At 37.2% G+C, this 13,279-nt stretch overlaps 1 protein-coding gene across 1 annotated transcript; it reads left to right on the top strand.

Moving 5' to 3' along the window:
* The first annotated feature begins 4,305 nt into the window (after positions 1 to 4,305).
* On the top strand, positions 4,306 to 9,746 carry LOC134663236 (Golgi phosphoprotein 3 homolog sauron). Its single transcript, XM_063519632.1, has 5 exons — positions 4,306 to 4,619; positions 4,707 to 4,854; positions 5,475 to 5,573; positions 6,903 to 7,078; positions 8,923 to 9,746. The coding sequence occupies exons 1-5, from the start codon at positions 4,431 to 4,433 to the stop codon at positions 9,169 to 9,171; spliced, it is 861 nt and encodes a 286-aa protein (XP_063375702.1). The 5' UTR covers positions 4,306 to 4,430; the 3' UTR covers positions 9,172 to 9,746.
* The last annotated feature ends 3,533 nt before the right edge of the window (positions 9,747 to 13,279 follow it).

The raw sequence follows: 13,279 nt of genomic DNA, 5'->3' as shown, positions 1-13,279 counted from the left end.
CCTACCTAGTAAGTTTTTATTTTCTAATTTCATGATTTAAGTACCTACCTAGTTCGATTAATGCGATATACCTAACTCTTTTTAATCGTTTTATTTTATAATTTAATTTGATTTAACACACATATCAAAATCAACACACATAGGTATGTCAATGAATTTTATTAGTTAACTGTTTGATTTATAGGTATCCTATTTAGTGACTAGTGTAGGTAAGTAAGAATTAGTTCTGAATTAGTTCTGGTTAGGATATTATCGGGATCTTGTATAACACGACTCACAGTACACTCAAGAGCACCAAGAAGCGACAGATGATTCCAGTGCGTTTCGCCAACACCACGCCAATCACCGTGAACTATCGTCAAGGTCGTATCAAAACAAGATCAAAACCGGAACTAATTCTTAAATAAGAATCGGTATCGTAGACTACAATCAATGGCTACGACCAAAAAGTGGAGCCGAAAAACAAGCCAAAGTACAGTTTGTATCTTGGTTTCATTACTGAATAAATAAAAAGAGGGGAGTGCATTTTAAAAATGGTCGTTCTCTAACATCGCTCTGCTCTGCTGCTATCGGAGAAGGCCGGTAAAAGCTAATCGTAGATGGCACTCTCGACTCGACGATGGTACCTACTGCCTTTTGTACGGATTTTGACACCTTCCTCATTATAGCAATTTCATTTTTTTACGATAACTAGAGAACTGTAGAACTTACTGACCCTTTCTTGCACTTAAATGAAAGGTAATTTAATTTGCTACAACTTTATTCATCGCAATATATCTCATACCATGAGCGGTTGTGCTGATATTTTGTCCTGAAATATAGGAAAAACTAAAAATTTCATTCTAAGGAAAAAAATACCCTTTTTTTTAAAGATCCATATCTCATGAACAATTTGTCATACGGCGCTGTAAATCGGCTTAAATTGTTCCAAATTTAATGTTCTTTCAACATTACATAGCGAGTTTCGACCAAAAACCCATAGATTTTGTAATAAAAGTGCAAAAACTGAAAAAAGTCCGAAAAAATTACGAAGGGAGCTCAACTTTTTTTTGCTAGCAAAACATAGTTTCACATTCCTTCAAGGACTCCAAACAACATACAAAACAATACAGAACTACATTACGCATTGTTTTTTTAGGAGATTTTCTTGTAAGATTTGACTGATGTACAGTAGATTGTTAACCAAGGGGCGAAAGGCACCTACCTACTTCTGCCGAGGTAGTTTGGTGCTCGAACGCAGTGAGAGCGCCAATAGTCCGAGGCTGAAATGATGCCTTTCACCCGAGTTAAACACTCTACTTTTCAGTTCGAACATGAGGAAAGTAAAACGCATTGTTATTTTAAAAAACATGACTGACATATTGACATGACTGTGTACCTAGAGGGTACTTTCAATTAACGAGTGCTAACCCATTCAGCGCTAATCACGACTACGACACGATATGTCGTTTTGCCTCTACGAAGCATTTTCGCTACATACCGGGAAAACCATGTTATCGGCAATACCGGCTACGACATAGATATGAGCGCCGATAGGCATTTAGCCGGCGGCGGCGCGCCGGTCAAAATTGGTCGGCGGCGGCGGCGAATCGGCGGCGTGGCCTTGAAGTACCTTCGATTAATGAAAAAAGAATTAAAACCAAAATTTTACCGAATTAACATGTTTTTGCTGTAAGAAAGTTATGAAATAAATGCATTTTTTATTTTCAAGGGTAATTTATTGAATAATGGTACGAAAAATATTGATATCGTATAAACTGTGGATAAGCGGTATCGCACGGTATCAGAGGCGGACTTAATCTTGGCGAGGCTCTGGCCGGAAGATCTTAGCGAGGCCCTTATCTTTTGTGCTAAGTTAAAAATTGCGGATTGACTGTATTAGGGAAACGTTTTGTCGACAGTCCAAAGAAAATCGAGCTCCGTCATTAACCAATATCGATTCAACAAAACCGATTTATGTCAAAAAGTGAGGCCCAACGCCGAGCTCCATGTAACACCGAAGACTTGATTTCGACGCCTCCCAATGCGAGGCCAGAGGATGAGCTGCAGGTAAGCATACAGCTAAGAATCGAACGCCAAGTGTAAGCTTGGCTGACGGCCGAACGCCTGGAGCGCCGATTGCGGCGCGCTTCTGTGCGAGGCCGAGCTGCAAGAGAGCAGAGCGAGGGCGCAGGCCGATAAAGACTGAAGCCATAGTGTTAACGATCTGGAGCTTTCCTGCGGGCGCATTCGTGCGACGCCAAAGGACGAGCTGCAATGGAGCTAAGATTGGATAAGGGCCAATGCTCAAGCGTTTTAAATCAGGCCTAAAGTTGAGCTCCAAACAGGGCCAAAAACTTGCAGATAGCGGCTTAATTCCATGCGAGCGATGCAAGGCCAAAGATTGAGCTGCGAGAGAGCAAAGCTTGAAATTTGATCAGTGGCCAAGTTTAATTGAGACCCGATTCCGACGCCCTTCCGTGCGAAGCCAACGGCCAGACATTTGGACGTGGAAACGCTTATAATCTCAAAATTAACCCCATTTTATACCTTTTAAAGACGTTTAACCATGCTTGCAATGGTTAAATTCGCGGTAAATGACGGATGGTTGGCTGGCAAAATTAGTTATGCATTGGATCGGTAATCCAAAGATGTGGGTTCGAGCTCACGTTAGCCAGAGTTGATCACAGTTAATTTTTTCATTGTGATTGACATATATCTAGTGTATATATACAATCTATAAATTGTAATGTGGAACGTCCCACAATAAAAATAAAAGGAAATCAGTATGTTTATTACAAGCATATTGATGTTAAAATTGATATTAAATAATTTCGTTTCCCCAAGACTAGTAGCGCAGTTACTAGACAGATACGTTTGCATTTGCCTTCGATATTTTTGAATTATATGGGCCTAAAATACCTTTTGAATGCCTATAAACTATTCGAAGTGGCGCCGTTAATGATCTAAACTCGATTAAAAATATATTATCTGATTCCGAAAGTAGTAGTAACTACCAAGGTCACGCCGATGCCACGCCGATAGCGCAGCGTCGGCGGCGGCGGCGCGAAAATTTTGTCGGCGGCGGCGGCGCGCCGGCGCGGCGCTCATATCTACTACGACATAGCGTTACGACGGTAGCTCAACGGTGAATGTGTTAAGTATTGAAGCAAAATATTTTCATCTCAGCAGCTCGAAAAATGGTGCTTTGGTGTTTAAACGTGAGCAAAACTTGATTTTGCTCACTGAGTGATTAAGGACGATGTTTGGTTGAATGGGTGTTTACTGTTTAGGGATTGGGTGTTTGGGTGAACGAGTGTTTGGGTGAATGAGTGTTTAGGTGAATGGGTGTTTGGGTGAATGGGTATGGGTGTTTAGGTGAATGGATGTTTGGGTGAATGGGTATAATGTTTTTCCTTGCCTAGGTATATTATGTTATGTTTTTACTGCTGAGGTGATAAGTTTTATGTGCCACAGGACACCGACGTTCTTTTTTCACTTCGTGCCTAAGTCCCACGCTACGCTCAAGATTCTTCGGGCGAGACTTAAAATAATCACTCGTAGCATTAATAGTTATTTGTACAACAAGAGATCAAAGTTTGATATTTCTTCGAGTGCTTATTTTGAGTCCCGTGCAAGCGAAAGATTCTATAATAGATTCACGAGCGTAGCGAGTGAATCTAATTTAGAATCTTGAGCGTAGTAAGGGACTCAAAAGCGCACGAGATGTAAATAACTTTGATCTCGTGTAGTACACAACATTTTTCACCTCAGCAGTGAGAACATATTAGTGAACCCGAAAAATGTATTCCTTCTTCATCACTTATGTTTTCTTAAGATATACCAACAATTAAATTTTCACTTTAGCAGCTCGAACAAGGGTACTTTGCTACTTAAAAACAGTGAGCAAAATCGTATTTTGCTCACTGAGTGAGCAAAATCGCATTTTGCTCATTTTGTCTCACTCAGTGAGCAAAATGCGATTTTGCTCACTGTTTTTAAGTAGCAAAGTACCCTTGTTCGAGCTGCTGAGGTGAAAATAGCATTTCCTATACATTTCCTACAACAATGCGAAGCTACTGCCATCTGTCGATCCAGCGTGTTATCACAAAGTCTTTGTCCTTAGTATTGAGTTTAAATGAAATTGGATGAAAGAGAAGTTTAAGTTTATTCATAATTTTAATTACTTGATTATTGCATAATAATGATTATATATATGCAAAATATGGTATAAGAATAATTATATGAATCGATGTTTGGAATGTTGCTGCTTATATTGGTAATCGAATGTTAAAAACGAAACGCAAACGTCGGCCATATTTTCCCGACGTTCACGACATTCGTGTTGCAAAGCAAACGTCAACAATTCGCTGGAAATAGGAATTCATTTTATATTTACAAGTGCTGCGTTCTTAATAATATTTAGTGTCCCGTTTTTGTTTTAATGTAAAATGAATAGAACTGAGGGTTTGGTACAACGTAAACACGTTGCAAAAGACAATAATTCAGATGGTAATTTGAAGGAAAACCACGACATCGATGATAAGAAAAATGATAAAAGCTATGATGACGGAGATTCAAAAGAAACAAGATTGACATTAATGGAAGAAGTATTACTTTTAGGATTAAAGGATAAAGAGGTAATTATATTTTGCGATAGCAGAATTAAGTGTGCAGAGGTTTCGGTCGCCTCCTTTCATTGTGTTTATTAATGACGAATGTTCCAGGGTTACACATCATTTTGGAATGACTGCATATCGAGCGGCTTGAGAGGATGTATTCTGATCGAACTGGGCTTAAGAGGTCGAGTAGAGTTGGAAAAAGCTGGTATGAGGAGAAAGGGACTGCTGTCTAGGAAAGTCATTGTAAAATCAGGTACCTACTTAATTTGAATTGCCTCTCTCTTTTTATTAAGATTTAGTTGAAGCCCCTATCAATGGTTTGCGATGTCTTTAACATAACTTCTAACTGAATTTAATTGGATGTGTAGTATTGTAATGCTGTATGGTATTGTTGTGTAATCTTACTAAGAGAAGTAAATTAGTAGGTGATCATATGTATAAAATGAAACAAACAAATGTTTATTGTTATTGAATCCCAGATACTAACACTATAGTTTGATTACTACAATTAGTCCAATGGAACTTTTATTAGTACCTAAAGGGAAAAAGATCTTATAGGGCAAACATTTAACTGAGGTAGTTGTTATGATCTTATTATGGTTAAAGCTACAGACTGGTTGAAGGCTTGCATATTGTATTCTGTATTTATCAATATACATATGTATAATCGGATGTTGATAAAAGAGAAGTCCCTATGACAGCTCAAAAATGCTATGAGAATTCCGGGCTCTGGTGATAACATCAACACTTTCAAATCCAGATATTATTAAGGGACATAGTGCTTCTCAATGTATACTTATAAGTTTACTTGGTTATGGATTTATTACATATGGCATATAAGTTTCAGGGAAATTATTACTATAATGTTTTCAGATACACCTACAGGAGATGTCCTATTGGATGAAGCTTTGAAACACATGAAAGAAACTGATCCACCAGAATCTGTACAAAGTTGGATAGAATATCTTAGTGGTTAGTATCACACTTCGGTTGTTTGCTTTTGAAACGGAACTATATCGGATGTCAATGCTTAGTGCGGCAGCGGGACATGAGTGGCGTACATCAAAAACAAACAGGTTTATACCAGTCATTCTCTCATCGCCCGCTTGCCACATGCTGCACTAATTTGTTGTTTGTATTATTCGTGTTATTGAAATTAAAACTACCTATTCGTATGTGTTGTGTTGTGTAATGTGTACCTACTGCTACTACTACTGACAGTGTGTGGTGAATGTTAGTAAGTAAAAAAACGAACAATGATATCAAAATCAGTTTCAAAGTTCGATTTGGAATTTTGTTTTTAATAGACCTACCCTTAATAGTCCGTGGTATTCACTTAATTATACGGCTAATGATGATGATGGAATTTCCTTTTCCCCCTTAAGTCAATTTTGCATCAAAAATTCGGTTGGCTACCCTTCCTAAATCAATCTGTGAGTCAAAAGGAGTAACTGTGCAAAAGGAAATTCCATCATCATCATTTTCCGTAAATCAAAAAAAGCGCTGGTGGCCTAGCGGTAAGAGCGTGCGACTTGCAATCCGGAGGTCGCGGGTTCAAACCCCGGCTCGTACCAATGAGTTTTTCGGAACTTATGTACGAAATATCATTTGATATTTACCAGTCGCTTTTCGGTGAAGGAAAACATCGTGAGGAAACCGGACTAATCCCAATACGGGCCTAGTTTACCCTCTGGGTTGGAAGGTCAGATGGCAGTCGCTTTCGTAAAAACTAGTGCCTACGCCAATTCCTGGGATTAGTTGCCAAGCGGACCCCAGGCTCCCATGAGCCGTGGCCAAAATGCCGGGACAACGCGAGGAAGAAGGAAGAAGGAAGGATCATTTTCCGTAAATCGCACTTTTTTTTTGGTGAAAACCACGGATTATAACATCTCGTCCACCTATCTATCACTCAGGTTCGATTCTGGTTCCGGTTCCGATTCCGTTTCCGATTCCGATAAACTAAATTGAAAACATCTGTTTCCGCTTTCGGTTCCGATAAAACCACATCCATTACATCCCTGGTTTGCTTTACAATGAAATTTAATAACCTTTAATAATAGGCCCAGCAGTGGGATACTCAGATAGGCTTGGAGGCTTGGAAAAAAAATCTATATTATATATAAATAAATAAATAGTACTTATAGAGTTGGCCTGGCAAGACTAGTGCTGACAATCCACCACGCAAAATAGGTGCAATTTTATGATGTTGAGTTGCGGAAACCAAGCCTGCGAGTACCTATAACCTATCACGTAATATTCAGCTCATGGAAATATCTGTATTTGTTTTTTCTTATTTTCCAGGTGAAACATGGAATCCTATGAAACTCAAATATCAATTAAAAAACGTCCGTGAAAGGTTGGCTAAGAATTTAGTAGAAAAAGGTGTCCTGACGACTGAGAAACAAAACTTTTTGCTCTTTGATATGACCACACATCCCCTTACGGACAATGTAGTGAAATGCCGTTTAGTTAAAAAGGTAGGTAATCAATTGGCTTTTACAATAATGTTGATTTTCAAGCAGTGCATCTTTTCTTGATGTTAAGCAATTCCAAAGTAAAAACTATACATTAACATTACACCAGGGTTAACCCATAAAAGCCAGGGTTAACCCTTCCGAACCCGGGCTTTTATGGATATATTTTACACCAATCATATAAGACTGTAGTATATCGAGTTATCGACGTCATATGATGGCCGTGAAGCACCAAAAGGTTAAGGCCTAAGTCAGTTTTTTTTTCAATCTTTCTCGTGATTAAACTTCCTTGTGATGAGAAAATTTACCTTATTTACTTAATTACAACATCACCACGATCATAGAGAAAAAAATACATAGAGTGCTCACTCCATACATCAGTTTTAGTAACAAAAAGACTATTAGCATCTAGCATCGAGCAGCGGAACTATCAGTACTGCTACTTGACAATAGATGGTAGCACCGACCGGAAAGTCTTATGCTGTTGAGATAAGACTTTCCGGTCGTTGCTACATCTATTATCAAGCAGCAGTACTGATAGTTCCGCTACTCGATGCTAATGCTGAAATTAATAGTCTGAACTGATGTATGGAGTGAGCACTCTTGTCTTTATTTCTCTATGCCACGATTGAAAAAAAATAAGTTCCCTGCCTTCTGCTGTTTTTGGCGTGTTTTGTTATACTTATTTTTTACGTAGGCTTTGCTAGCTTCTGCGACCGCCCTGTAGTGGCTTAACCCTTTGAAGGCTTTGAACGCCACGCCTATCGCGAGCCGCGCGTCATCGTGAACCTTGTCGGAATGCACGAAGGTTGATATTGGGCTGTAGCCGCGCGTGTCTGTTAACGTCGTTGGCGGTCAAAGGGTTCATTAGGGACCACAGATTGAAAAACACTGCTATAAAAATAAACCACCCCATTTGTTGGGTATCCACCATGCTTAGCTATGCAGCTTTTTATATCTCTTGTAGAAAACTGACTGAATAGTTTTATTTTAGGTGGCTAAGACCATGATGTATCTTATCAAGTACCTGTTATTATGAGTAATTATAAATGGTTGTTGCTAATTAAGTAATGCAATCAAAATTCATTAGTTCTGGCTATGCTCATAAACTAGCTAGTTTTCATTGCAAATAGCAACTCTATTGTTTGCTTATTCTTGTTTTGATAACCGACGAAACAATGTGCGCGTAAAACAGGATAGCGAATATTTAGTGCCGCTGTCACACCTATGTGCATTGTTTTGGCATATTTTGGTTAAGTTTCATAACAGTTCTATTGTTATAATGTTCAAAATATTTCACGGTGACTCGCAGTTTACTTCAATGTTAGACCACTAACTATGTGATCATGTCTTAAAAGAATAAGACGTGAATTAAATATTTTTATATATTGGTAAAAGAACTGAATATCATGATGTTACCAATGCAGCTTTTACGACAGCTGTAACTACAAAATGAAGCCACATTTTCTTACATATTACATTTATGTTGTGTAACGTGACTAACGTGTCTAATAAACAATTCGATTTGCAAGTCTACTTTGTATTCCGTTTCCATAAAAAACAGTGTAAAGTTGGCATGACAACAATAAATACACCGTATTTTTTTGAATTCCGTTAATTTCATGGATGCATCCCTGAGCGTAAATTAAGTTTTTTTTTCCAAGTAATCCAATTAGAGTTTGTTATTTTGTCCACATTAACATTTATTAGTTTTTAAAAGTAGTTTATATCGCGCATAATTCTTCCCATGCGTTGTTTGTTTTGCAATTCTATGCAGTTTTAAAGATTTAATTTATGAATATTGCTTTTAAATGAAGTATTTTCAAATGTTGTTATTTATACTTCAGGTGCAAGAAGCGGCGCTGCGGCGCTCTGTGACGGACGTGGCGCACGCCGACAAGCGGTCGCTGGCGCTGCTGATGCTGGCGCACTCGGCCGACGTGCTGGAGAACGCGTTCGCGCCGCTGTCCGACGAGGACTATGAGCTGGCCACGCGCCGCGTGCGCACGCTCCTCGACCTGGACTTCGAGGCCGAGGCCATGCGCCCCGAGGCCTGCGAGATCATGTGGGCGGTCTTCGCCGCCTTCACTAAATAACAATTCATAAACAATATTCACGCGTACCGATTATATCGTTATCGCTGACTACCGGGAAGTTCCGCAATTTGAAGTTCGCATCGAAATTATCAACACATGACAGTTCAAATCCCGTAATGTAATTATTTGCAAAGCGATGTCCGAGTGGTATGGGAGATGATTACTTTTATGAGATTTCAAACGCCGTCGGTTTTCTTATCGAGATGATGTGTTAAATATCGTTATGGTAAGAAGTGAGTTGTTAAAAGTGTCATGGGTTTTTTTATGTCAAATAAAAGCCAGTATTACTTAAGTTTGAGCTGTTCAGATTTTAGTTAAAAACATCAAACTCCTGACAAGGGATATCCCAGCTTCCTGATTTAAAATATTCCTTTCTGACATACATTGGAGTTTTTTTGCACAATTTTTCTTAATTTTTGATATGTCAGATTACTACCTATGTATTCGATTTTTGTATGTACCTATATTTTGTAAAGTGTAACCCAGTTAAAAGTAATAATATTATTTTAATGTACCTAAGTAGATTTATGGGCTGATGGAATTACTTAAATAAAACGAATTCAAGTTTTTCTGAGCATGTGACTTTGATTCAGATCTTTTGGTACATTAAAATGTTTAAAATAAGTTAAAGGTTTTGTATATTTTTCTATATATGGATCCAAGAGTGTCTGAATTTCTAGTATTTCTTTCTGTCTTCTTTATTATAGACTATGGTTTATTTTAGAAATAGGAACGCTTGCCTTGCTGTATTGAACTGTATCTATAAATGTCAGACTAATTAAGTTGTGTAGCTGTAAACACTGTTAGTAACAGATATAAAGATATCTTTTTATCCACATTAAATTTATTAGTTTTTAAAAGTAGTTTAAATCGCGTGTAGTACTTTCCATGCGTTGCAATTCTATGCAGTTTCGATAGATTTACTGTATTTTTATGAATATTGCTTTTAAATTAAGTAACTTAATGGGTGATGTATGTGTCAATTATTGTGATATACCTAAATAAACGGTGGCTCAGCTCAAAATACGATCCTGACAAGTAATATCTTAATTAGTTTCTGGTGCCACTGTATTACAAGGACAAACTATCTGGCATGATCGCATTTATGTTGGATATAATGCATTATTAATTCCCCTGCACGTCTGTAAGTCGGAGCTGTATTATCTAGAACAGGCATAAACTCGATCATGCTATCACTGCAGGTGCTCTAGGTTTAGGTATGTATCACGTTCAGTATGGTTTGTGTCGACTACAGATGTAGTGCCTAATCGTTTTCCTTCGTATTTGTCATGCTACTTCAGTCAACCTCGGTACTTTTTGTACTGAGATTGAACGAAATAACAAGACACACTCGTACGTTTCCGTAAAAATCCTCAAAAACTTTTTTGAGGCAGCAACACTACTTTACCTCAATGCTTTTGTAATGGATACCAGGCTTACAAAATATTCAAGAAAAAAAACGCAGAACTCCTTTATTTGAAAGACTCGTATGTATCATGAATCATAAGAGTCGATACCTAGTTATTAAGTAGCTTAAATTTAAATCTTGGTGTATGATAAGTTTCCTTTTATTTATCATTTGTTTCGAAACACGTTATACGTTGGGACATTGTTTTAATAAATTGTATTTGTACATAAATAGTCTATGAAAAATTACAAAATTAAGGAAATAAATCGAAAACAAAATTCACAATTAAAGAAGTGTGTAAAAAATGGTTATAAAATGTATCATAAAATTCATACATGTAGGTAATGATATTAAATTTATTGAAATATATTCCTTAGTACCTATTAACTGAGTTGTTTTTGTTTATCTCAATTGTCTTTGAACTTATTTCCATTATTTTATGGCCTTTACCGGCAGTTCCACTTTACCAACCCTTTTTTTGTAACTGTAGAGCAGACTCCCTAATGTAGATGAATCCTAATGATGCATGATGCGCAGTCGCCAGTTAGGAATAAAACGATTATATTTATAAGTTTTAAAATAAGTTTTATTATAAAATCGCACACTTCTCACACTGGACAAATAAGTCTTATACCTCTTCGTGACACTAATTTCAATGTACGTAATACTTTTTGCCGTTTTGGTTATGATTATTGGTAGGTGTAGGTACATACATTAAAAACATCACTGAATTGAACAGCACATCTTTTACATTCACTTCAAATTGCATGGTTTGATAACAACCTACATATTAATGAATAAGTGACGTTTATACAATTTACAAAATAAAAACCATCTGAAAACATGTGCACTTCTCTCGACTGAGTCTTAAAAATAACAAAACATTCTAAATTATTAAACAGGATTCCTATAGTTAGCTATACAAAATAAATAAGATCAAAATACGTTCTAGATATGCTATAATTTACCTACAAAAAAAATTAAGTCTAAATTCAGTCATTGAAATTAAGAATGTAAAGACTGTTGACTGTTTTGTACATACATATTTACCTATTGTTGACTTCAAACACAACTAGTGTGCCTATAGCTTGCTCGGATGCTTATCTTATCTCGCTCGACTATTACCTATTGCCAAGTTGAGATGTTTTATTACCTTATTATGTATTTTAATTATGAAGATATGTTTTTAGGAGAGTTGTTGAATTGTTTCATAATACCTATGTAACAACTACAATAGAGATGATGCTTATAAACGTCCTCCGTCCGGGCCCTCTGGGTGAGGTGGCGCAACTAGTTACTAACATAAAATTTAAAGACGTATTTTCACTGGAGCGACTGCCAAATTCGCCGTCGACATAAGGGTAACATTCCATTTCTGACCGCAGCTGCACTACTGGTACTGAACGCGCCGCTGTTACTGTTAATTTCCATAGTAAAATGAACAGTAGTGCAGCTGCGGTTGGAAATGGACTGTCTGTCACCTTAAGATACTTTTAGCACGGAGTTGTCGACTGTAGAATTTAACCTTTTCAACGCTTTTCGTCCCATGCTAAAATGTGGCTTATACGCCAAATGGTTGCAATATGAAGAGCGAAAATAAACCTTATCTGTCAGCAGGAAAATTGCTTTGACAGCGTCCGTCATAGCCTTTTTAGTGGCTGTTGGCGTCATGGGCACGACAACACTCGACCACTTTAGTGGCTCTTGGCGTTGAAAAGGTTAAAAGTTGACTAAGTGTAAATGCGTCTTACAGGACATAAGTATTACTTACTATACCTTTTTTTTTAAATTTGAACTAAAATATAACAAATCTGGGTAGACTTTTACGAATAAGAATCATATAAATTTTATTATTTATGTTAATTATAATATAATTATATTATATATACTACATATTATGTACTTACAAATAATAGTGCTTTAATTAAGAAAGCACTCACGAGAGCACACCAACATTCAAAAATGCGTGTCGGATTAATACTCACAGCCAACATGTCTTAAAATAATCCTATAGTAATAGGTAGTTTAAGCGTAACTTTTATTTTAATAAGTAACTACATACATGTATCTATCTAAGTAACCGACTCAACAGCAACCCTACAATAAACATGCATACCTACACATTTTATCGTGACCGGCTCCAGCAGACGGATGCTATTTCAATACTGCTTTCGAAGTAGACATAAAATTACTAGTGCACTTATCCAAATGGAAAACAAAACCGTGATGTGTTACTAGTTACTGGGCCCGATTCGGATTTTGAAATAGACATCTATTAGATATCTTTTAGACATCACCAAGATACGATAACCATAAGTTTAAGATCTAACCTGTCAAATTTGACATTTGCGCGATTCTGGAGATACTCTTGAACGATTTCCACAGGATATGACTTAGAGATCCAATTCACATCTAATAGATATCTAACTCTATCTAACGCAAAAGTGACAATGGTTGCCCGAATTGCGCTGCAAAAGAGAACTAGTTGATATCTAAACTATAACGTATCTAGAATGGATCTAGTACGTGTCGTCTCTTGTGAATATCTTGAAGTTCGAATACGGCAGACTGCCTCTCTCTCTCTGAAAACCTTTCGCCGTCGAGCTTATCAATTCGTAATGAGATATTTTTTAGAGTAAGGTAGGTACGTAGCAGTATGTATTATTGAAAAGTTGTCTACCTACATTTTATTTTCTAAAT

This window comes from Cydia amplana, chromosome 4 (assembly GCF_948474715.1).
Source record: "Cydia amplana chromosome 4, ilCydAmpl1.1, whole genome shotgun sequence".
NCBI classification, from domain to species: domain Eukaryota; kingdom Metazoa; phylum Arthropoda; class Insecta; order Lepidoptera; family Tortricidae; genus Cydia; species Cydia amplana.
The sequence above is the reverse complement of the archived record's forward strand: the minus strand, read 5'-3'. Positions and strand labels throughout refer to the sequence as shown.

Bases quoted from the DNA above. Each gene is read 5' to 3' on its own strand.
- LOC134663236 (XM_063519632.1), top strand. From the start codon at position 4,431: ATGAATAGAACTGAGGGTTTGGTACAACGTAAACACGTTGCAAAAGAC. The intron at 4,620-4,706 runs GTAATTATATTT...CGAATGTTCCAG, and splicing joins TAGGATTAAAGGATAAAGAG to GGTTACACATCATTTTGGAA. The intron at 4,855-5,474 runs GTACCTACTTAA...TAATGTTTTCAG, and splicing joins GAAAGTCATTGTAAAATCAG to ATACACCTACAGGAGATGTC.